The sequence below is a fragment of the Podarcis gaigeae genome (genome assembly GCF_964106915.1).
Source record: "Podarcis gaigeae genome assembly, chromosome: 2".
In the NCBI taxonomy this organism is placed as follows: Eukaryota; Metazoa; Chordata; class Lepidosauria; order Squamata; family Lacertidae; genus Podarcis; species Podarcis gaigeae.
This window is the reverse complement of record NC_139679.1, coordinates 114,223,916-114,247,692: the sequence shown is the minus strand read 5'-3', so window position 1 is coordinate 114,247,692 and position 23,777 is coordinate 114,223,916. Positions and strand designations below refer to the sequence as shown.

General features: G+C 47.2%; 1 protein-coding gene across 4 annotated transcripts in view; it reads right to left on the bottom strand.

Moving 5' to 3' along the window:
* EHMT2 (euchromatic histone lysine methyltransferase 2) overlaps positions 1 to 23,777 on the bottom strand; it is a 39,384-nt gene that overhangs the window by 11,639 nt on the left and 3,968 nt on the right. For 3 of the 4 annotated variants that reach the window (XM_083723248.1, XM_083723247.1, XM_083723249.1), the window contains 14 exons: positions 22,873 to 23,165; positions 19,847 to 19,919; positions 18,814 to 18,914; positions 17,884 to 18,027; positions 15,992 to 16,144; positions 13,220 to 13,334; positions 12,369 to 12,470; positions 10,665 to 10,810; positions 9,616 to 9,759; positions 7,477 to 7,706; positions 6,466 to 6,654; positions 5,023 to 5,105; positions 3,234 to 3,340; positions 1,180 to 1,302 (listed from right to left, as the gene is read on the bottom strand). In XM_083723248.1, coding sequence (XP_083579374.1) covers positions 1,180 to 1,302; positions 3,234 to 3,340; positions 5,023 to 5,105; positions 6,466 to 6,654; positions 7,477 to 7,706; positions 9,616 to 9,759; positions 10,665 to 10,810; positions 12,369 to 12,470; positions 13,220 to 13,334; positions 15,992 to 16,144; positions 17,884 to 18,027; positions 18,814 to 18,914; positions 19,847 to 19,919; positions 22,873 to 23,165 — 2,003 coding nt within the window. Of the gene's footprint in view, positions 1 to 1,179; positions 1,303 to 3,233; positions 3,362 to 5,022; positions 5,106 to 6,465; positions 6,655 to 7,476; positions 7,707 to 9,615; positions 9,760 to 10,664; positions 10,811 to 12,368; positions 12,471 to 13,219; positions 13,335 to 15,991; positions 16,145 to 17,883; positions 18,028 to 18,813; positions 18,915 to 19,846; positions 19,920 to 22,872; positions 23,166 to 23,777 lie in introns of all 4 variants that reach the window. The other variant, XM_083723246.1, reaches the window with a different exon arrangement.

The window sequence follows — 23,777 nt, the reverse complement described above, 5'->3', positions numbered from 1 at the left end:
GCATCTCATAATGGAACCCTACCACATGTCCCTTGTGTGTTACTTCCCTGCACATTTCTCCCATGTTCACCTGACCTGATAGGAAGAGCAACAACTCAGCGGCAGTGTGTCTCCCTCACAAACTCCAGATAGGGCTGGAAAAAGAGTCCCTGCCTGAAACTCTGGAGAGCTGCTACCAGCCTGTGTAGACAATACTGGGCTAGGTGGGCAAAATGTTGGGAACCACCCAGTTTCTCCTACCAAATCTACTTTGCCCTCAGACAGCTATTCAACCTCAGCTCCAGCAATTAGCATGACCCACTCACACGACCCACTGTGGCCGGCCCCTCTCAAACAGTGCAGTGTTCACAAAACAGGTTGTGTGCATGCCCCGCTGGAGACACACATCACACAAAGATGCTAATGTCAATCTAGCCCCTAGGCTACGTTTGCCTTGTTGCAGACGTGCAGAAATTCAACTTTCTGTTCAGGGAAGTTTTTAATGTGTGACATTTTGATGTATTTTTAATCTTTGTTGGAAGCCGCCCAGAGTGGCTGGGGAAACCCAGCCAGAAGGGCGGGGTACAAATAATAAATTGTTGTTGTTGTTGTTGTTATACAGGTGCACCTGTGGAATTCAAAGGCACAGTGGCCATTCCAGGGGGACATATAAGACCATAAGACGCACCTAGTTTTAGAGGGGGAGAACAAGAAAAAAATATTCTCTCCCTCTGTGCGTAGCGCCCCTTCAGCGAAGCAGCAGGAGAAACGGAGCCCCTTCCATTTCTCCTCCCACTTCGCTGAAGGGGCGCAGTGCAGAGAGGGAAAGCTGTGCAGCGCTTCTCAAGCGAAGCGAAGCCAGGAGAGCAAGAGGGATCGGTACGAACCGATCCCTCTCGCTCTCCTGGCTTCAGCGAAAGCAACGTGAAGCCTCCGGAGCAAGGCGGGAGCTCCCACTGCACTCCGGAGGCTTCACGTTACTTTCGCTGAAGCCATGGACCCTGCATTCGCTCCATAATACACACACACACATTTCCCCTTACTTTTTAGGAGGGGGAAAGTGCGTCTTATAGAGTGAAAAATACGGTAAATAGCATCTCTGCCCCTACAAAGAAACCCTCTCACAAACAGCCCAAATATCCCTCTAAGAGGGGTGCCTTCCCCACTCTCATCCACACAGATAATAATTCTCCTCTTGACCTTAGTGTAAACGCAGCCGCCTCTTTTGACCAGGTAACGTGCTAACTCCACGTGGTTGTTTGCAACAGCCTCCATCAGCGGGGTCCGGCGTAACTTGTCCACCGTGTTTATATTGGCACCAGCCTGGGGGGCAGAAGAAAAGTTAAACAGGGCTTGTATATTCCCCACTGTGCAAGCCCAAACCAAGCTCACATGTCACACTAAACAGTTTAAGGTAAAGGGACCCCTGACCATTAGGTCCAGTTGTGGCCAACTCTGGGGTTGCAGCGCTCATCTCGCTTTAATGGCTGAGGGAGCTGGCGTACAGCTTCCGTGTGGCCAGCATGACTAAGCCGCTTCTGGCGAACCAGAGCAGCACATGGAAACGCTGTTTACCTTCCCGCAGGAGTGGTACCTATTTATCTACTTGCACTTTGACGTGCTTTTGAACTGCTAGGTTGGCAGGAGAAGGGACCGAGCAACGGGAGCTCACCCCGTCACGGGGATTCGAACTGCCAACCTTCTTATCGGCAAGTCCTAGGCTCTGTGGTTTAATCCAAAGCGCCATCCGCGTCCCTTCTAAACAGTTTAGCCAGACACTAAATTGACTAAGTCAACCAGGAGAGGCTCACCTAGTTAGGATAGGATAGGCCTAGTTTGTAGGAAAGGTCTAGTTTAGTCAACCAACCAAGATAGGCCTAATTTCGTATGTCATCGAGGAAGGATGGGCAGAGATATTAGAAACAAGGGGAAGTCTGAGTGGCTGAAGGTGGCAGAGCTGGTGAAGGGAAGGCTAAAGAATATAAGAAAAAGGATTTGGAAGAAAAGATGGGGCAAAACTGCAGCCAGTTATATAGATCAAACAGATGGAATATTCTTGCCAATGACAGCTGTTTGTTGTTACTTTTTGTTGTCATGATGTTTATTTCAGGGTGGATAAAAATCAATGATTTTAAATAAATAAAATCAAATTTTTTATTTATTTAAATTGGATTTTTTTATATTTAAATCAAATTTTAAAAATAAAATGCTTTTGGAGGAAAAACCTTTCTAAAGATAGTTTTCTATTTAAGATACATTATAGTCATCAGGAAATAAGGATTTGTTTTAAGTTTTTCATGTATGCTAAAACACAGTCTACGGTTGTTGTTTTTTAAAAAAATTGTTTCAACCACATCAGTTAACAAACATGGATACATATGCTATAATGTTATTTATTGTTTTAGTTAAATAAATTGTTTAAATTGCTATTAAGGAAATGATTATTTTTCTCCTTCCAGCAGAAAAATTGTCCAGATATAAACAGTTAACTTATTAAACCTCACAATAATTTCATAATTATTGGTCTGTGTATTTCTAACAGTAGAACCAAATCAGTAATTTTTTATAGAACTGTAAAAACTACTCTGAAAATTTATTATTTCAAAAATGAAATCTTCATCTGGTTGTAAATATTGAGATTATACCAGCAGGCATGAGTCTTTCTGTAAAAAAAAATTTTTTAATCAAATCACTGACTAGTGATTTAAAGTGTGATTTAAATCAATTTGATTTAAATCAAATCCACCCTGGTTTATGTTTCTTTCTTTCCTGTTCCAGTTGCAAATTGTGGATATGGGGAGTTCAGGGCAAAGAGTTCAGCTTGTATTCAGGAGAGGACAGAAAGGCAGCAGAGGCCCAAATGTGTTGGTTTCCGTTTCCCTCACTGAGCAAATGCTGGTAGTGACAGGACTATGTGTTCATTCCACAGTCCAGATACTGTTGGATTGCCACGGAAAAGGGAGACGGGATGTGACGTTTACTGGTTTCCTGTTTCCTTGTTCTGTCATTTCGTTGTTGGAGTTGCTCTCTGCTTCTCACAGAGACAAGATGTAGATTTGTATGCTCTCTGCATAGCTTAGAAATAAAGCTTAGCAATGTAGCCATACCTGCCTCATCCTTCTGTTGCGGACTCTCGGTGTTTTATACTCTGCTGGGCTCAAGTGAAGATGAGCCGTATCAGCTCGGAGGACCGGAGCTGAATTTTACTAACAAAATGCACAGATACATGACACAAACAGACACACGTGTCACACCTGCAGCAGGACATGGCAGATTTCCAGGAAGCCCTTCTGCGCCGCGGCATGCAGCGGGAACCGCTTGCTCTGCTGCTCGCTCTGGAAATTGGGGTCCAAGCTGTCCACTGGAAAGGAAGGGCAGACGTCTGGGAGCCGAGAGAGATAAAGCAACTCGCTAAGCAGGACGCCCTCAGGGCTATTTCCCAAGCGCATGCAGAAGCGGCTGTACAAAGCAAGTCACTAACCTCCCTAACACGGATTTCAGTCCTTGGGCATGAAGAGGCGTTGAAAGACTGGGAAAGAAACCTGTCTTTTCACTGCTCTCTTCACAAGGCCCTCCTCGAAACCGTCAGGGGTCTGTGCGCATTCCGTTTGAGAGCTCACAAAACCCCAAGGGAACAGAGGAGGCTGTTTTATGCAGAGTCAGACCATTGCGTCCACTGCCTTTCCCCAGGCAAGAGGGGTTTTGCATGCACTCATGGGTCCCCAACGCTTGTGCCCTAGACGTCGTCATACGCTGCCTACTGAAATTGATGGATGCTGAGACACAGTTTGCAAAAACAGATACAGTGGTACCTCGGGTTAAAGACGCTTCAGGTTATGCGTTTTCAGGTTGCGCACAGGGCCGAACCCAGAAGTACCAGAACAGGTTACTTCCGGGTTTCGGCGCTTGCGCATGCGCAGAAGCACCACATCACGCTTTGCGCATAATAATAATAATTTATTATTTGTACCCTGCCCATCTAGCTGGGCTTCCCCAGCCACTCTGGGCGGCTTCCAACCAAATATTCAAATACAGTAACACATCCAACATTAAAAGCTTGCCTAAACAGGGCTGCCTTCAGATGCAGAAGAGCCGAATCGCGACCCGTCCGTGCGCAGATGTGGCGCTGTGGGTTGCGAACATGCCTCCCGCACAGATCACGTTCGCAACTCGAGGTTCCACTGTAGAAATGTTTTAAAGCATGCAGCCCATAAGAGCATTTCCGAACCACCTCTTAGCCATATTATGAGGGTACTCTGTTAATTAATTAATTAATTAATTAATTTTAATGTAATTTGTATATTGCCCTATACCCACAGGTCTCAGGGTGGTTACAACATAAAACCACAATATAAAAACACATAATAAAAACAAAAAACAACAGCCCCAACACATTTTAAAAGGGCATTGGATATCAATCAGCCAAAGGCCTGGTTTAAGAGGAATGTTTTTGCCTGGCGCCTAAAGGTGTATAATGAAGGCACCAGATGAGCCTCCCTGGGGAGAGCATTCCACAGACGGGGAGCCACTGCAGAGAAGGCCCTGTTCTCGTGTTGCCACCCTCCGGACCTCTTGTGGGGTGGGGGGGGCACACGAAGAAGGGGCCTCAGATGATCTCAGGGTCCAGGTAGGTTCATATGGAAAGAGGTGGTCCTGGGGGTACTGAGGTCCTGAGCCGTTAAAGGTTTTAGAGGTCAAAACCAGGACTTTTTTATTTTTTAAAGTACAGTGGTACCTCAGGTTACAGACGCTTCAGGTTACATACGCTTCAGGTTACAGACTCCGCTAACCCAGAAATAGTACCTCGGGTTAAGAACTTTGCTTCAGGATGAGAACAGAAATCGGGCTTCGGCGGCGCGGCGGCAGCAGGAGGCCCCATTAGCTAAAGTGGTGCTTCAGGTTAAGAACAGTTTCAGGTTAAGTACGGACCTTCGGAACGAATTAAGTACTTAACCTGAGGTACCACTATATGCTTGTTTTTGCCACTAGCCTCCCCATCTGAATGTCTACAACGCAGAGAAAAGGATGCTCAGAGGAACTTACGCAACATCAGGACCACTTTCTGGAGCTCCCCTTGCTTGACCGAGAGATAGAGCTGGCGGGGGTGAAAACGCAGCTTCTTGCGCCTGAGAGAGATCACAAAGGAGCCAGTGTGTTGTGGCTGTTAGAGTGTCGGACTACGGCCTGGGAGACCACGGTTTGAACCCCTACTTGGCTAGAAAGCTCACTGGGTGATCTTGGGCCAGTGACTCATTCTCAGCTTAACCTACTTCGCAGGTTAATATTCTGGTCTGGTCAGACCTCACCTGGAGTACTGTGTCCAGTTCTGGGCACCACAGTTCAAGAAGGACACTGACAAACTGGAACGTGTCCAGAGGAGGGCAACCAAAATGGTCAAAGGCCTGGAAACGATGCCTTATGAGGAACGGCTAAGGGAGCTGGGCATGTTTAGCCTGGAGAAGAGGAGGTTAAGGGGTGATATGATAGCCATGTTCAAATATATAAAAGGATGTCACATAGAGGAGGGAGAAAGGTTGTTTTCTGCTGCTCCAGAGAAGCGGACACGGAGCAATGGATCCAAACTACAAGAAAGAAGATTCCACCTAAACATTAGGAAGAACTTCCTGACAGTAAGAGCTGTTCGACAGTGGAATTTGCTGCCAAGGAGTGTGGTGGAGTCTCCTTCTTTGGAGGTCTTTAAGCAGAGGCTTGACAACCATATGTCAGGAGTGCTCTGATGGTGTTTCCTGCTTGGCAGGGGGTTGGACTCAATGGCCCTAGTGGTCTCTTCCAACTTTATGATTCTATGATTCTAGGGTTGTTGCGGGGATTAAATGACCCGGTGGAGAACCATGCGAGCGCCCTTGAGCTCCATGGAGAAAAAGGTGGGATATAAATGCAACCGATATATGACAAAATAAATAAGAGGAAGCTTTCTCTCTGGCCGATGCCTTTGCCCCACAGGCAAATATTTAAAACTGCCCCTAATCTGCTTTACTGTAAAACCCCACGACACTGCTTGAAGTTAATAAATATTCACCAATACAATAAAAACAGTAATAAAGGTAAAGGATCCCTGGATGGCTAAATCCAGTCAAAGGCGACTATGGGGTTGCGGCGCTCATCTCGCTTTCAGGCCGAGGGAGCTGGCCTTTGTCCACAGACAGCTTTCCGAGTCATGACTAAACTGCTTCTGGCACAATGGGACACCATTACAGAAACCAGAATGCACGGAAACACCGTTTACCTTCCCGCCACAGCGGTACCTATTTATCTACTTGCGCCGGTGTGCTTTCAAACTCCTAGGTTGGCAGGAGCTGGGACAGAGAAACGAGAGTTTACCCCGTTGCGGGGATTTGAACTGCCGACCTTCTGATCGGCAATCCCAAGAGGCTCAGTGGTTTAGATCACAGCACCACCCGCGTCCCAATAATAGCCACTCTTGCTTCCATGAAAACAGAGAGAGTGAGAGAGTGCTTCACTTACCGCTCGGATTCCTGTACCACGAGGGCCCGCTCCAATTGTTCCCGGCCGGGCCCTGGAGGCAGGCCTTGAGCGGACAGTACCGCCCCGTTTGGTAGCGTCAGCCGTGGCCCCGCACTGTCGATCCCTGGGCCGAGACCCGCCATATCGTCCTGCGGGGGCTCTACGCTTGAGCCCCCCCGCATCCGAGCACTGAGGAAAGGAGATCACAAAGACCTGTGAAATAATCTTGTACACACTATACAGTGGTACATAGCCTTCATGTTACATACGCTTCAGGTTACAGACTCAGCTAACCCAGAAATAGTACCTCGGGTTAAGAACTTTGCTTCAGGATGAGAACAGAAATCGTGCTCCGGCAGCGGGAGGCCCCATAAGCTAAAGTGGTGCTTCAGGTTAAGAACAGTTTCAGGTTAAGAACAGACCCGCAGAACGAATTAAGTACTTAACCCAAGGTACCACTGTACATTTAAAGCGCAATGACACCCCTGTAACAGACTTGGTTCCCCCCACCCCACCCCCCAAAAATCTTGGGAACTGTAGTTTTCTACTGGTGCTATTAGGAGAACCCTCACAGAGCTCCAATTCCCAGAGTGGTTTAACAATCCCTCTTCCCAGGGAACTCTGGGAATCGTAGCTCTTTGCTACAATTATGCATTGTTTATGGTAAATATTTTTCTATTGTCTAATCTTTCTTTTTTCCTTCTTTTCTAAACATTGCTAGAAATATGAAAATAATTATGTATATATGCATATGATTGAAATTTGTTTTTTGTTTTTTATATTCTTGTATTATCTAATAAAATTAATTTTAAAAAAAATAAAAAATACAATTATGCATTTATTTCTCATCTCTGAGAGAGATGAGAAATAAATGCATACTGTAAATGTTTCGTACAATGTTTTATTTTAGGCTTAATGTCTAAAAACGTAAGTCACCAAGGAAAAGCCCGCATTATTCCTTTTCTGAGGAGCCAGCGGTCCTGGTTCCTAGCTGGCCAGCATTGATCTCACCTGGGCTGGGTGGTGTCAGCACGGCCTGTGCTCTCAGAAGCTCCCTGGCCGTGAGAAGGTGGAATGGGGACAGGAGTGGAAGTGTCCGCCTTGGCTATCGTGATCTCCTGGGCCTCAGAAGCATCTTCCCCACAGTGCGGACAGAAGATCATGCCGTTTAGCTGCGACACGCAGGCCTTGTGGAAGCGATGGGCCACGCGGAAGTCAGGGTGGCACTCCAAAAAGGTTCCCTGGGGCAGGAAAACGGGCCGTGAAGGATCAGAAAGGGGCAAGAGAAATAATAATAATAATAATAATAATAATAATAATAATAATAATAATAATAAATTTTATTTATACCCTGCCCTCCCCAGCCAAGACTGGGCTCAGGGCGGCTAACACCAAATATAAAAACAATTGATTAGAATACAGCTTAAAAAACAAAATAAAAACACAACATTAAAACATTAAAACACAGCCTCATTTCAGTGGAACTCAAATCAAAAACTTTTGGGGGGATAAAAACATCAAGGCTAACTATCCAGACGACACGGGCCAGAAAAAAGCCAGGGAAGTCCCCAAATAGGAGTTTCATCACAGAAGGAGAAAGGGAAAAAGAAAGAGGGGAAGGGGATCAAGTTGATTCCAAGCCAAAGGCCCTGCGGAAAAAAATCAGATCCCGCAGGGCCCTGGTCTCATGAGGCAGAGCGTTCCACCAGGCCGGAGCCACTGTTGAGAAGGCCCTGGCTCTGGTTGAGGCTAATCTAACTTCCTTAGGGCCCAGGACCTCTAGGGTGTTGCTATATATGGACCTTAAGATCCTCTGTGGGGCATATCGGGAGAGGCGGTCCTGTAGGTACGGGGGTCCTCAGGAAACTCCTGAGCTCAATGGCTGAGCTTCCAGAAGTGTCCCAGAGCCCTCTCCAGACAAAGGCGGCAAACAAGGGTGGGAAGCCAAGGGCCTTGGCAACTGTCAAGCAGTAAGAAACCTCTCTGGGTTGACAGGGCCTAGTGTAAATATTGGAAGCCTGGCCCTTCCTGCTGCAGTTCAGACCTGAGCCTCAACAACAGGCCTCAAGGGACCTTGGCTTGCCCCTGGTCTGGCTCCAAGTATTAAACTGCCCCAAGATGCCAAGATGGGCATTGGCTGGAGTGGCTTAAAAAGAGGATTAGATAAATTCATGGGAAGATAAGGCTAGATCAGCCATGGCAGGTCTACCTCCACTGTCAAAGGCAGCATGCCTCTGAATATTAAAGGTAAAGGGACCCCTGACCATTAGGTCCAGTTGTAGCCGACTCTGGGGTTGCGGCGCTCATCTCACTTTAGTGGCCGAGGGAGCCGGCGTGCAGCTTCCGGGTCATGTGGCCAGCATGACTAAGCCACTTCCGGCAAACCAGAGCAGCGCACGGAAACGCCGTTTACCTTCCCGCCGGAGTGGTACCTCTTTATCTACTTGCACTTTGATGTGCTTTCAAACTGCTAGGCGGGCAGGAGCAGGGACCGAGCAACGGGAGCTCACCCCATCGCAGGGATTCGAACCGCCAACCTTCTGATCGGCAAGTCCTAGGCTTTGTGGTTTAACCCACAGCACCACCCGCATCCCGTCTCTGAATATTATTACTGATTAAATTTGTATACCACCCTATACCCATCGATCTCAGGGCGGTTCACAACATGAATACCTGTTGGTAGGACTTGCAAGTTGGGCACCTGCTTGCTGGCTTCCCAGAGGCACCCAGAGGATGCTGGACTTGATGAGCCTTTGGCCTTATCCAGCTATGTTCTCATCTACACTTTTATTCCCTCAGCCCTAAAAAACAACAACTGCCAGCAACATTTATATTCCACGTTTCTTTAATCATGGGATTCTCAAAGGATCATCCCTTTGGGCACAGACCAGACCCAGAGCTGTTTAGCTTTGAGACTTGTGGGTCTGCGTGGTACACAAATTTAATTAATAATAATAATAATACATGTGGTGGCTTCATCTGTTTTGAGACCATACTATGCTCTTTCGCCAGGGCCCAGCACAGATAGGCGCAATCTGGAATCCGATCTTCCTCTCAGACGCCTCATGAGTTCTGGCGATGCCTCCCCAATCGTGACTTGCTAGCAAGCCCTGCAAACCAAACGCTCTCCTACGGGTTTCCTTTCCTCACCGCGGTGCAGAAGTAGCCACACCCAGGGCAGCAGTGATGCTTCACCATCCTGGCTCGGTGGGCCTCGCACAGGACCATGAGGGGAACGCGGCTGGAGGGACGCATCGTCTCCCGCTTCAAGATGCTGCTGCTGCAGCCGTTCAGCTGTGAATAAGCAAACAAGATGGTTGCTCTCTTGCTCTCTCCAGCCTACGACTCAGTGAGGCAGGGCAATACTGCTTTAGACTGCTCACATGCCCAAATGCTCCTCTCAATCAATCAATCAATCAATCAATCAATCAATCTGCGTCTGTGTTTCTGTGTGCATGCACAACACCTTTCAGAGACATTTTGCCACTCTTCTTCCATTTGAGTCCGAGAGAGAGAGAGAGAGAGTGATGTCTCCTGATAGGCTGAATCTGATGCATGACATGCACAGGTAATAATGATAATGATGGCGATAATAACAATAGTAACCGCTTTCATCACCATCGCTAGTAATTATTATGCTTAAGCATTAGAAACTGGAACAAAATGTTGCAGTGTATCCTTTTCCTAACAGGGCACTCCCATTCAGGGTTCCAGACAGCCGTTTTTTTAACTACCGGTAATTAAAAGCATTTCTGGCCTGCTGGCCACCGCGAACAATTTCCTCCAGACAAGATCATTCCACTCTTCCACAAACACCCCCTTGGTTTCCTTTTCCAGCTGAAGCTCTGCATTCTGTAACAACTGAGAATAAGTCGTCCTCACTGGGCTGCTGATGGATCTGTTTGTTTGTTCTGTCCCCTTAAGGTTTAATTGTATATATATATATATGCGCACTTCTGCAAACCTTGGGGCAGCCCTGAGCAGCCGATACTTCCCTCTCATTTTCCTCAGAGGCTGCACTTGCGTTCCATTTCTGTTAGCACTCATCACCTGAGTTTGCTGCTAAAAGGAAAAATGATGATGCTTTATAATAAATGAAGGGCCTGCAATGGATCTCCAGGGTTGTAACGGGACAAAAGGAGGAGGCCTCTAATATATGTTAAATAACAGCTTGTTCCAGATTTCCCCCATTTTCTTACCTCTCCATCCGCACTCTCAGTTGCCATGCATTGATTTCCCGCCTGCTGGCTGAGGCGCTCAATGGTTGGAGCTTCCATGCGGCAGGAGCAGAGGGGCAACTCCTCAAAGCGCTCCGTCTCCAGAGAACTCGTCTCATTCGACACCCCTGTGGCGGGAAAGAAAAAGGGGAGGAAATAGGACCCGGAAATGGCTGCTTTTCACAAAACCAAACCCTGCTTCTACTGCATAGCCTTGATGCTGCAACCATCCCCTGGTCTCACAAGCTGCATCCAAAACCCTCCTCTATTGACCCTTTACAGAAATGGTGTTTGGCACTTGAGGCAGAAAACACTTTTAAGCTAGCTATTTATGCTCGTGGAGCGATCTTAATGCATGTGAGCAGCAAAGTTTTAAAATGGCATCTTCACTGGCGTTAGCATTCCAATCAATTTAATCCTCCTTAATATGTACATTACAGAGAATATAATACGGTTCTCATTAAAAAGAGAGGCATCTTTAATAATATTCAAAGGGCCTTCTTGGTAGTGGCGCCTGCCCTGTGGAACACCCTCCCAGCAGATGTCAAGGAAATAAACAACAATCTGACTTTTAGAAAACAGCTGAAGGCAGCTCTGTTTAGGGAAGTTTTTAATGTTTGATGTTTTATCGCTTTATTATTATTATTATTATTATTATTATTATTATTATTATTCTGTTGGGAGCCTCCCAGAGTGGCTGGGGAAACCCAGCCAGATGGGCGGGGTAAATAATAATAATAATAATAATAATAATAATAATAATAATAATAATAATAATAAATCCTTTTAATGTGAACTGTGTTTGAATACTGCTTGGGGGTGGGTTTTTTTTATAAAAAAAAAGCCTCCTCAGTTTGTCAGAGTAACAGTACCAAACTATAGAACAGAACAGTTCTCATTAAAAGGACAGACACCTTAAATAATTATATCCTTTTAACAAGAACTTCATTTGAATTCTGCTTGGTTGTTTTTTTTAAAGTCTCCTCAGTTTGTGAAAATAACAGTATCAATATAAAAAATGACAATTAGTGACTTTTCAAAATGAATCTTGAGGCAGAAGCAGTAAAATCTGACACCTGAGGCAAACCACCTCAACTTGCCTAACGGTAAAGAGTTTTGCCCTGATGTCTCCTATTTATAGCCAATGGATGTGAATAATATTCAAATAAGTTTTTTTAACAATTCTCCTTGCCTTCTATTCTGGGGCGACCTAGGCTGTTAAGATTGCTTTCAAAGACAAATTAAAACTAGTTGCACATAAACACAGAGCGACTAGACAAGTCAGTTTTTAAAAACTTGGGTACGGGTGTGCATGGAGACATCGCAATTCCTAAATGAAGTCTACTGGATACCCAGTTGGGTTGAGGAGCAAGGAGACCTCATTCTGCATTTGCTATCAGTGGTCAAGATCTTCCAGTCTCCTAAGAAGGGGCCAGTTGCCACCATCGCTTCCTGATCACCAGCCTGCCCAGTATTAAAAGAGGTTCTTTTAAACTGAGGCAAAGTCACTCAATCTCCATCCACTGAGGAGGACACAGGCATGTAGATTTCTCTTAGGTCAACCTCCTGGACTACAACTCCCATCAGTCCCAGCGAGCGCAAGAGGCAAACAAGGAAGTAGTGAACCAGGCTTGCTCAAAGCCACCCAACCCACAAATTCATAGCTGGGTTTGGGTTTGGACGCACCGGCATTGTTGGGGGACAGTGCCCCCTGGTTGGGCAGTTCCAAACAGCCAAGAGGCACCTCCGTGTACTCGCTCTGTGTGGTTGCTGGGCCACCATTCAGCCCTGGAGAGGGAGAAAGAGAAAAAGGAATGTCTTTTTAAAAAATTCATGCCAAATTCCGCTGCAAGGATGTCGAACCTCACGGAGGCCCTCCAAATATCGTTGGACTACGAATCCCATCATCCATTACCATTGGCCATGCAGTCTAGGACTTCTGGGAAATGGCGGTTTAACATCGTCTGGGGCTACAGACGGAGCAGCACAGCCTCGGCTGAGAGAGACAGAAGGGCTGTGAGGATACACTGGACGGGGCTGGTCCATATACAACACGCCACATCATGGGTTTTGTATTACTTAGCACTACAAGGGGGGAAAGCTGTGGCCCTCCAGATGTTGTGAGATCACAGCTTCCATCGTCCCTGGCCATGCTGACTGGGGCTGATGGGAGTTGGAGTCCAGCAACACCTGGAGGTTCCCCAACCATGTCTTACTGGTACAGTGCTACCTCGGGTTAAGAACTTAATTTGTTCTGGAGGTCCGTTCTTAACCTGAAACTGTTCTTAACCTGAGGTACCACTTTAGCTAATGGGGCCTCCTGCTGCTACCGTGTGATTTCTGTTCTCATCCGGAGGTAAAGTTCTTAACCCGAGGTACTATTTCTGGGTTAGCGGAGTCTGTAACCTGAAGCGTCCTTAACCTGAAGCATCTGTAACCCAAGGTACCACTGTACTGCTCTCGTTGTGGCTTCATCTTCCCAACTTTCTCCCTCCCATCCCAGGTCGTGGCTCTGGAGCCATTAGACAAGCACTCACCTCTCGCATCCTTGGGGTTGGGTTCTTTGCGCTTCCGTTTGCGCATCGGCTTGACCCAGGGGCTGTCGTTCCGCCAGCGCTTCCGGGCCTTTCGTTTGGAGCTGGAGGCTGCGCTCTGGAGCAGGAAAAGGGGCAGGGTGAGAAAACGGTCTGAGGAAGGTGCTGTCGTTCGATCGGGAGGCTTTGAGTTCCACATCTAGCTTCTCCACTTAGGAACATATAAGGAGCTGCCTTATACTGAAGGACCAGGTGCACAGTCTTGGAGTCATTCTGGACTCCCATCTGTCCATGGAGGCGCAGGTTACTCTGTGTCCAGGGCAGCTGTCTACCAGCTCCACCTGGTACGCAGGCTGAGACCCTACCTGCCCACGGACTGTCTCGCCAGAGTGGTGCATGCTCTAGTTATCTCTCGCTTGGACTACTGCAATGCGCTCTCTGTGGGGCTACCTTTGAAGGTGACCCAGAAACTACAACTAATGCGGCAGCTAGACTGGTGAATGGGAGTGGCCGCCGAGACCACATAACAGTTCTTCCTGAAAGAACTACACTGGCTCCCAGTACATTTCCGAGCACAATTCAAAGTGTTGATGCTGACCTTTAAAGCCCTAAATGGCCTCAGTCCAGTATACCTGAAGAAGCATCTCCACCCCCATCGTTCTGCCCAGACACTGAGGTCCAACGCCAAGAGCCTTCTAGTGGTTCCCTCACTGTGAGAAGCCAAGTTACAGGGAACCAGGAAGAGGGCCTTCTCGGTAGTGGCACCCGCCCTGTGGAACGCCCTTCCACCAGATGTCAAAGAGAACAACAACTGCCAGACCTTTAGAAGACATCTGAAGGCAGCCCTGTTTAGGGAAGCTTTTAATATTTAACAGATTATTGTATTTTAATATTTTGTTGGAAGCCGCCCAGAGTGGCTGCAGAAACCCAGCCAGATTGGAAGGGTACAAATAATATATTAGTAGTAGTAGTAGTAGTAGTAGTAGTAGTATTCTGAGGCCACAATCACCCCACACGGTTGAAACTGGGTAACCCCCAAGGGAAGAAGGCTCAGAGCCTGGGGAGAAGTTGTGAGACGACAATGAGTGGTCAGAGGGTGAAGACTGGGAGGAGGAGGTGTTGGAAACTGAAGAGGTCACAGGGCTAAGTGAGCAGGAAGAAGCTGAGGAAGAGAAAATCTAAAATCAGAGGCGGAAGCTGAAGCAGGAGGCGAGGGGGGCCAAGAGGCAGAGCTGAGTCAGGCTGGTGAAGAAGTCAAAGTGTCTCCCCCTCCTGCTGTGACCAGCTCCCCTCCGCCTTGGTCTCCCAGGACCAGAAGAGGTATGAAGAGGGAGGAGCAGAGACAGGTGTGCAACAGAGTCTCAGATTGCTTGGGAAGGACCATGGGGAGAAGGAGACTTAGGCAGCGGTGGGAAGGCAAAGACCTTCAGTCCCCACAACTGCCTCACAGGGCATAGCTGTCAACGTTTCCCTTTTCTTGCGAGGAATCCTATTCGGAATAAGGGAATTTCCCTTTAAAAAAGGGAAAACGTTGACAGCTATGCCACGTGGCAAGACCTACCGAGAAGAGTTGCTATATTCATTAGGCCTGGCACCCTAGAGCTGACCTTGTTTCTTCTAATAAAGAGTTACTGTATTTTTCGGTCTATAGGACGCACTGGACCGTAGGAGGGGGAGAACGGGGGGGGGGGGAATCTCCCCCTCTCTGCTCAGCACCCCTTCAGCAAAGCAGCAGGAGAAACGGAGCCCCTTCCATTCCTCCTCCCGCTTCGCTGAAGGGGCGCTGCGCAGCTCTCCCTCTCTGCTGAAGCCGGGAGAGTCTTGCTCTCCCGGCTTCAGCAAAAGGAACCCGAAGCCTTTGGAGTGCAGCGCGAGGTCCCCCTGCGCTCCAGAGGCTTCAGGCGGCTATCCCTGAAGCCTGGAGAGCAAGAGGGGTCGGTGCGCACCGACCCCTCTCGCTCGCCAGGCTTCAGCGAAAGCAATGCAAAGCACTTCGGAGGCTTCGCATTGCTACCGCTGAAGCCAAGGAGCCTGCATTCGCTCCATAGGACGCACACACATTTCCCCTTACTTTTTGGAGGGGAAAAAGTGTGTCCTATAGAACAAAAAATACGGTAACTTCATTTACACCCTGTGATTTATTGCTGGCTGGCTCCTGAAAACTCTGATACCACTTTAAACAGCCTTGGCTTCACCCAAGGAATCCTGGGAACTGCAGTTTGTTAAGGGTGCTGAGAGTTGTTTGGAGACTTCCCCGCTATTCCCTTGTCCCAGAGAGGGTTAACAATCAATCAGGCTTGCATACAGCAAGCCGACTGCATGTCTACTCAGGATTTAAGCTCCCACAAAGTTCCGTGGGACTTACTCACAGGTACGCACAGGATTGTAACTGGAAAGGGAGCGAAGAATGTGAATGCAGAAAAACAAATTATAGAGGAAAGGGAAGAAAAATGGGGGTGGGGAGGCAAGAAGAGGTTAAAAACAAAAATAAATGGAATGAGATGTATAGTGTGGGGGGTGACGAGGGGGGAAAGTGGAATTAAAATTTAGAACGCAATGAGAGAGAAAACGAAGAAGTGAAAAGCAACCTTCCCTGCCCTTTAGCTGCCCAGAGGTTGTTGAACTACAACTCCCTTGATCCTTGACCATTAGCTCTCCTGGCAGGGGCTGATGGGAGTTGTAGTCCAAAACATCTGGAGGACACCTGGTTGAGGAAGATTGGTTAAAAGGAGAAAGAGAGAATTTGAAAACATGGAAAGGCAAGCCTCAACCTACCCTGTCAGAGAGGTTACCCGACTCTTCGTCTTCATCTTCTTCCTCGTCGTCATCTTCGTCGTCCTCTTCCTCCTCCTCCTCTTCTTCCTCCTCTTCCTCTTCCTCCTCTTCTTCCTCCTCACTCATATGCTCTCCAGCAACATCTGCATCAGACTGTCAGGCAAAAAAGGGGGGTGCGACAGCGTGAATTCAGAAATCTGTGCTTTTGACGCTGAACAGGAGACGTCTACAACAGTCAAGAGGGAGAAGGGCACATGTCACTCACTGTGGAAGCAACTACAGGACAGGCTCACACAGCCCTAATGGTCCTTTGCTACCTAGGAAAACCAGCGGTCACAGCCCTAATGGTCCTTTGCTACCTAGGAAAACCAGCGGTCAGTTTCTCAGAGCAAATATTCTGAATATTTGGGTGTCTTATGTGTATCCAGAAGGGGCATCCTTTTTCTGTGAAGCCACAGAGCATCTATACCTCAGGCAATCCAGACTTGGGATGAGGAACATTTCTCCACCAGAGGGCCAAATTCCCTTGCAGGCAAATTTCTGAAGGCCGCACGACCAGAGGCAAAAGTGATCAGAACAACAGATGCAGCTCTTATACAAGGGTTTCCCAAACTTGGGTCTCCAGCTGTTTTTGGACTACAATTTTTGGTTTTGGGCCTTCTGGCGGTTCCCTCACTGCGAGAAGTGAGGTTACAGGGAACCAGGCAGAGGGCCTTCGCAGTAGTGGCACCCGCCCTGTGGAACGCCCTCCCATCAGATGTCAAGGAAATAAACAACTATCTGACTTTTAGAAGACCTCTGAAGGCAGCCCTGTTTAGGGAAGTTTTTAATGTTTGATGTTTTATTGTGTTTTTAATATTCTGTTGGAAGCCGCCCAGAGTTGCTGCGGAGGCCCAGTCAGATTGGCAGAGTATAAGTAATAAATTTACTATTATTATTGTTGTTGTTGTTGTTGTTACACTTCTCAACGTCTCTAACCACTGATCCTGTTAGCCAGGGATGATAGGAGTTGTGCTCCAAAAACAGTGGGAAACCCAAATTTGGGACATCCTTCCTTATACAATAGGATACAGTCAAGCCACACAAAAGGCAGAGGCTTCTATAGTCACGCACCTACATCTCTCAGGTATTAAGGCCTGCAGCTGAGCGGAAGAGCTTCTGCTTTGCATGCAGAAGGTCGCAGGTTCGATCCCCATCATCTCCCTGCCTGAAATCTCAGAAAGCTTCTGCCAGTCAGTGTAGGCAACACTGAGCTAAATGGGCTTCCTACGCCCTTATCTCTCCATTCAGATAAGCCAGAGTTCAAGGGTATATTCCAGCAAGGCAAAAGTGCTCAAAGAAGAAGCACAAAGCAGGTTTGGTGAAGGGCCTTACAGAGTGAGAGCCCTGAGGGACTCCATGAAGTGAGAACAGGACTAGATAAGCCTTTTGCCTGAACCGGCAAGGCTCTGCTTATGTTCTTACCTACCACTCAGCCCTATGAAAGGTAAAAGGTAAAGGACCCCTGGACGGTTAAGTCCAGTCAAAGGTGACTATGGGGTTGCGGCGCTCATCTTGCTTTCAGGCCAAGGGAGCCAGTGTTTGTCCACAGACAGCTTTGCGGGTCATGTGGCCAGCATAACTAAACCACTCCTGACACAACGGGACACTGTGAAGGAAATCAGAGCGCGTGAAAATGTCGTTTACCTTCTTACCGCAGTGGTACCTATTTATCTACTTGCACTGGTGTGCTTTTGAACTGCTAGGTTGGCAGGAGCTGGGACAGAGCAACGGGAGCTACCCTGTCGCGCAGATTCAAACTGCCGACCTTCCGATCAGCAAGCCCAAGAGATGGTTTAGACCACAGTGCCACCCACCCTATGAGAGACAAGCCCCGCCTTGCTTGGCATTACCTTGCTGTCGGAATCAGCATGGCCGTCGACAGAGTAGCTGTCGTAGAAGAGGCTGAAGTCATCCCCCACCTCGGTCTCCCATTCCTGACTCCTCTCTTCCTGCGAGGCAGTGGCTGGAGCCGTCATCTCTTCCGTCACAGTGATCTGGGAAGGAAGAAATGTTTATGCGCTGGTGGTAATTGTTAGTCACTCGTTAACCGTAGCGCTCAGAGCGGCATATGCACGGCTAAAGCTCAGGAATACCAAATAAAATCAATAGTTTAAAACATATCGTGGGTTACAAATCAGCAGGTTAAAAATGGCAGCATAAAACAATGCCAAACTAAAAGGCCAGGGCAAATTATAGAGCCCCGCCCCCCACAAGCCCTTAGGCACCAAAAAATAAAATGAAATGAAAAATCTCCAGAACAAAAGACAGTGGCCAGAAAAACCTTTCAGGAAGGGAATTCCAAAGGCTGGTTTCACAACCAAGGCCCCATCTGCAATATCTATTTAAAGCATGATTGTGCCATTTTAAACAGTCATGGTTTCCCCACAAAAATCATGAGAACTGTAGTTTGTTAAGGGTGCTGAGACTTCATAGGGTGCCCTCTATTCCCTTCACAGAGCTATGTTTCCCAGAGTTCCCTGGGAAGAGGGCTTGATTGCTAAACCACTCTGGGAGGGAACTGCAGGGTCTTCTCAGTGTGGGCCTCTGTGTGTGATCCTATGTACACACCAACTTGGGAGCAAGTCTCATTCAATTCAATGGGACTTTTGAGTAGTCATGCATAGGATTGCCCCGCAGATCCACCACAAATGGTCAAATTTAACGGTTAAGATTTCTCTACTCTATTGATAGAGAGCCCTGATCAGAACCTGACATAATCTGAATGTTTGTTTTTTACAAACCTTTGAAGAAAAGCAAAGAAGGGGAAAAAGGAGTCGTACCTCAGTTGTAGCTCTGGGACTTGACCGCTGAAGAGAGAGGGGCATCCTCTTGTGCAGGGCATCAGCCATATAATCATATTTTCTACGCTTGGCAGGTTCCTCTTTGGAAGGAAAAGCAGAGGAAATAGAAATATAATTCTGACAGACTCCGGTGGAGCCTTAACAAACCTGCTGTCTCCCAGAAGCTTAGGATTACAATATCATCATCATCATCATTATTTAATATTAGTTCCTTTATCTTGCTCAGGGCAACGGAAAATGACTTATAACCCAAACCCCCCACATAGATTAAAGGTAAAGGGACCCCTGACCGTTAGGTCCAGTCGTGACAGACTCTGAGGTTGCGGTGCTCATCTCGCTTTACAGGCCGAGGGAGCCGGCGTACAGCTTCCGGGTCTTGTGGCCAGCATGACCAAGCCACTTTTGGAGAACCAGAGCAACGCACGGAAACGCTGTTTACTTTCCTGCAAGAGCGGTACCTATTTATCTACTTGCACTTTGACATGCTTTTGAACTGCTAGGTTGGCAGGAGCAGGGACTGAGCAACGGGAGCTCACCCCGTCGCGGGGATTCGAACCGCCGACCTTCCGATTGGCAAGTCCTAGGCTCTGTGGTTTAACCCACAGCGCCACCCGCGTCCCTTCCCACATAGATTAGGATTGTCATATTTCCAACAGTGAAAATCCGGATAAAAGTTGTTGAGCTGCCATACGTCCAGATGTTCCTGGACATATGGCAACCCTACACATAGAAACATTAAAACCAAGAGGAAAGACAAATACATTTCAATCATCCCTCCCACTTCTAAAAGGCCACAAATAGTTAAAGGCCAAAGGCCTGGTTACAGAGGAAAGGCCTGGCACCTAAAGCTATATAACAATGGCGCCAGACAAGCCTCCCTAGGAAGAGTATTCCGCAAGCAAGGAGCCACCGCAGAAAAAGCCCATTCTTGTGTTGCGACCCTCAAGAACTTGCAGTTGAAAATATCTGGAGAGCACCAGATAAATGTTGATTGACCATCGCCAAGCCATACCTGGTTCTTCAATGCTCCTGAGGTCATCGGAGACTCGGAAATGCAGCATCTCAGAGACTCGCTTTTCGGGGACCTTCGGAAAGAAAAGTTACACCCAAGAATAGGTTTTTTAATATTTCTGCATTCGGCAGCTTCACACAGGGTAGATTGGTATGTACTGGGCAATTGAAGAGAACAATGTTATTGGGTGGCCCAATGTAAATGTGACTTGAATGACACTGTGGGCTGTATTCAACTAACTTTTACTTTTTATGGACCATATAACCCTGTTCCTAAAGGATCTTCACTGGGTCCCAGTATGTTTCCAAGCACAATTCAAAGTGCTGGTGCTGACCTTCAAAGCCCTAAACGGCCTCAGTCCAGTATACCTGAAGGAGCGTCTCCACCCCCATCATTCAGCCAAGACACTGAGGTCCAGCTCTGAGGGCCTTCTGGCGGTTCCCTCACTGCAAGAAGTGAGGTTACAGGGAACCAGGCAGGGGGCCTTCTCGGTAGTGGCACCCTCTCTGTGGAACACCCTCCCTTCATATGTCAAGGAAATAAATTTTAATGTCTGAAATCTTATTGTGTTTTACTTTGTTGGGAGCTGCCCGGAATGGCTGAGGTAACCCAGTCACATGGGCAGCACATTAATGATGATGACAACGACGATAACATCCAGTAATTTCAGTAGGTCTGCTCTGAGTAAGAGTCACTTTAGTAAAAAAAAGTAAAGGTAAAGGACTCCCAGATGGTTAAGTCCAGTCAAAGGTGACTATGGACTTGCGGCGCTTATCTCGCTTTCAGGTCAAGGGAGCCGGCGTTTGTCCTCAGACAGCTTTCTGGGTCATGTGGCCAGCAGGACTAAACCGCCTCTGACACAATGGGACATCGTGACAGAAACCAGAGCGCATGAAAACGCCATTTACCTTTCCACCATAGTGGGACCTATTTATCTACTTGTGCTGGTGCGCTTCTGAACTGCTAGGTTGGCAGGAGCTGGGACAGAAGCTCATTCCGTCGCGGGGATTCAAACCGCCACCCAAGAGGCTCAGTGGTTTAGACCCAAGCACCACCCGTGTCACTTTAGTACAACCCAATAATAACTTAATGTAGGACAACAGACCAAACACTATAGACAGTGTTCCATCATTAATAAGACACAGTACTTTTCCACTGCAAACATTTCAGCCCATCAGCTGCAAGTGACTTATGCTGTTGTCGGCAGTATATGCCTCTGAATGCCACTGGCTGGGAATCACAAATGAGGAGAGCGCTGCTGTACCTGGTTGGCCGCAGTGAAGACTGGATGGGCCTTTGCCCCGGTCCAGCCGGGTTGCTCATATGTCAACAAAACAATATTTATTCTTATTTATTACATTTCTATACCACCTTTTTCTTCCAAGGTGCTCGAGGTGGTGTAGGTGGTTCTCCTGCCCATTTCACCCTCACAACAACCCTGTGAGGGAGGTTAGGCTAAGAGATGGCAACAGGCCCCAAGATCACCCAGCGAGCTTCATGGCTGAGCAGGGATTCGAACCCTTCTCTCCCAGTCTCTAATCCAGCACTCTTAAGCACTGTGCATGTGGTCTTGTGAATCAGCCCTCAAGTTGGACCAACGTTTGTATCACTCTTTATTATTATTATAATTATTGTAAGGTAAAGGTAAAGGTACCCCTGCCCGTACGGGCCAGTCGTGTCCGACTCTAGAGTTGTGCGCTCATCTCACTTAAGAGGCCGGGAGCCAGCACTGTCCGAAGACACTTCCGGGTCACGTGGCCAGCATGAGGAAGCTGCAGCTGGCAAGCCAGCACCAGCGCAGCACACGGAAACGCCGTTTACCTTCCCGCCGGAGTGGTACCTATTTATCTACTTGCACTTTGACGTGCTTTCGAACTGCTAGGTTGGCAGGAGCAGGGACCGAGCAATGGGAGCACACCCCGTCGCGGGGATTTGAACCACCGACCTTCTGATTGGCAAGTCCTTGGCTCTGTGGTTTAACCCACAGCACCACCCACGTCCCTTGGAACCCGAGGTACCACTGTATAAAAACCAGAATATGCCATAATCCTAAAAAACGCATCTCCAATACATGTAAACGGGGTATATTACCCCAGTCAAATTGGCGAAAATGTACAAAACAGGAAACAAAACTTGTTCGAAATGTAAAAATAAAGATGGGGACCTTTATCGTATGTGGTGGGTATGCGAGAAAATGAAAAGATTTTGGAACCTGATATATGATGAATTAAATAAACTTTTTAGATATACCTTCCAAAAAACCCCGGAGACATTCCTTTTAGGGATAATAGCGGATGAAATAAAAAAAGAAGACCAAAAGTTATTTAAATATGCAATGGTGGCAGCCAGGGTCCTTGTAGCACACAAATGGAAGTCATCAGAGATTCCAACAGTCATGGAATGGCAGGCAAAACTTTTTGAATATACTGAATTAGCAAAAATGACAAATAAAATTTGACACCAGAAAGGGTCAAAGTTCACAGAAGAATGGAGTAAATTTGTGACATATATAGAATTGAACTGTAGAAGTTTAAGAACTACAGCAGGACTAGGATAATTCTTGTGATGTGTGCAGAAAAGCAAAAGAAACTGTAAGAAGAGATGTATATTATGAAAACCGCAACTGGGATGGAAGGAAGTTGAGGCGCAATTTAGCGCAATGTAAATAAGTTGACATTAAGAATGAATGTAGAGATTGATTTATTTTGTTTTTTGGAAAATGACCATAAAAAGTGTATATATATAAAAAAAGGAAGGACAGATCCTGAAGCTGAGGTTCCAATACTTTGGCCACCTCATGAGAAGAGAAGACTCCCTGGAAAAGACCCTGATGTTGGGAAAGATGAAGGGGACGACAGAGGATGAGATGGTTGGACAGTGTTCTCGAAGCTACCAGCATGAGTTTGACCAAACTGCGGAAGGCAGTGGAAGACAGGAGTGCCTGGTGTGCTCTGGTCCGGGGGTCATGAAGAGTCCTACACGACTAAACAACAACAACAAAGCAAGAAGGTAGCCGTGCTCCCTACCTGTCCACTGTTGGGTTTCGGCATGGTTTTCCGGGCCCGGTGAACCTTTGGCTTGGCCTCTTCCACGGTCGGGGCTGGAGGCTGAGCAGGGGCCGGTGTCGGGACTGCGGCTGGTGCTTCTGCTGCGGGAGTCCCAGAATCCCCAGGAAGTCGCGACCCAGGCATACTCAGCAGACGCATGGCCAAACTTTGGATAGACGTTGGGGACTTGCTGGTTCCAGTGAGGGACATCTTTGCCCGGCTGGTCCCACCCGCTTTGCTAGGGGACGATGGGAAGGTCTTGGCGGCGTGTCCTGAAACGGAGGAAGAGAAGCGAGCGGCCTTTAACCGTTTTGCCTGATTTTATTTATTTATCTATCAGATTTATATACGCTGCAAGGTCTCAGGGCAGTTCGCAAGACAAAAACACAAGACAAAAGCACAAACACACAGTCCAAACAGGGTCCCAACGAAAGAAAAACGGCTTATGAAGGTGATGGAATCTGCTGAGATGGCTAGACTGTGAGAATTAAAAGAACAGAATGAAGAAAAGTTTCCCGAAGAACAGAAATATTTTGTAGAACATGTTAAAACGTACGCAGGATTTGAAGTACGGCAGCAGATGAGAAGTGGTAGTTTAAAAATTTTTAATTAACGTATAAATGGGTAAAATAGAAGCAACATAGAAGCATTTTAAGGGAGGAAAAAAAAAACATGGAACGGTGGGTGGGTGGGAAGTCAACAGAGATGGATGTTCTGATGGTTGTTTAAAAGAATTTGAAAAATTTGAAAAGCTAATTTTAAATTTTGTTTTTAAAAAATATTTAAAACAGAGTGCCTGAGGCAACCCACTCAGATGGGTGGGGTACAAGTAATAAATAGTAGTAGTAGTAATAATAATAATAATAATAATAATAATAATTTAT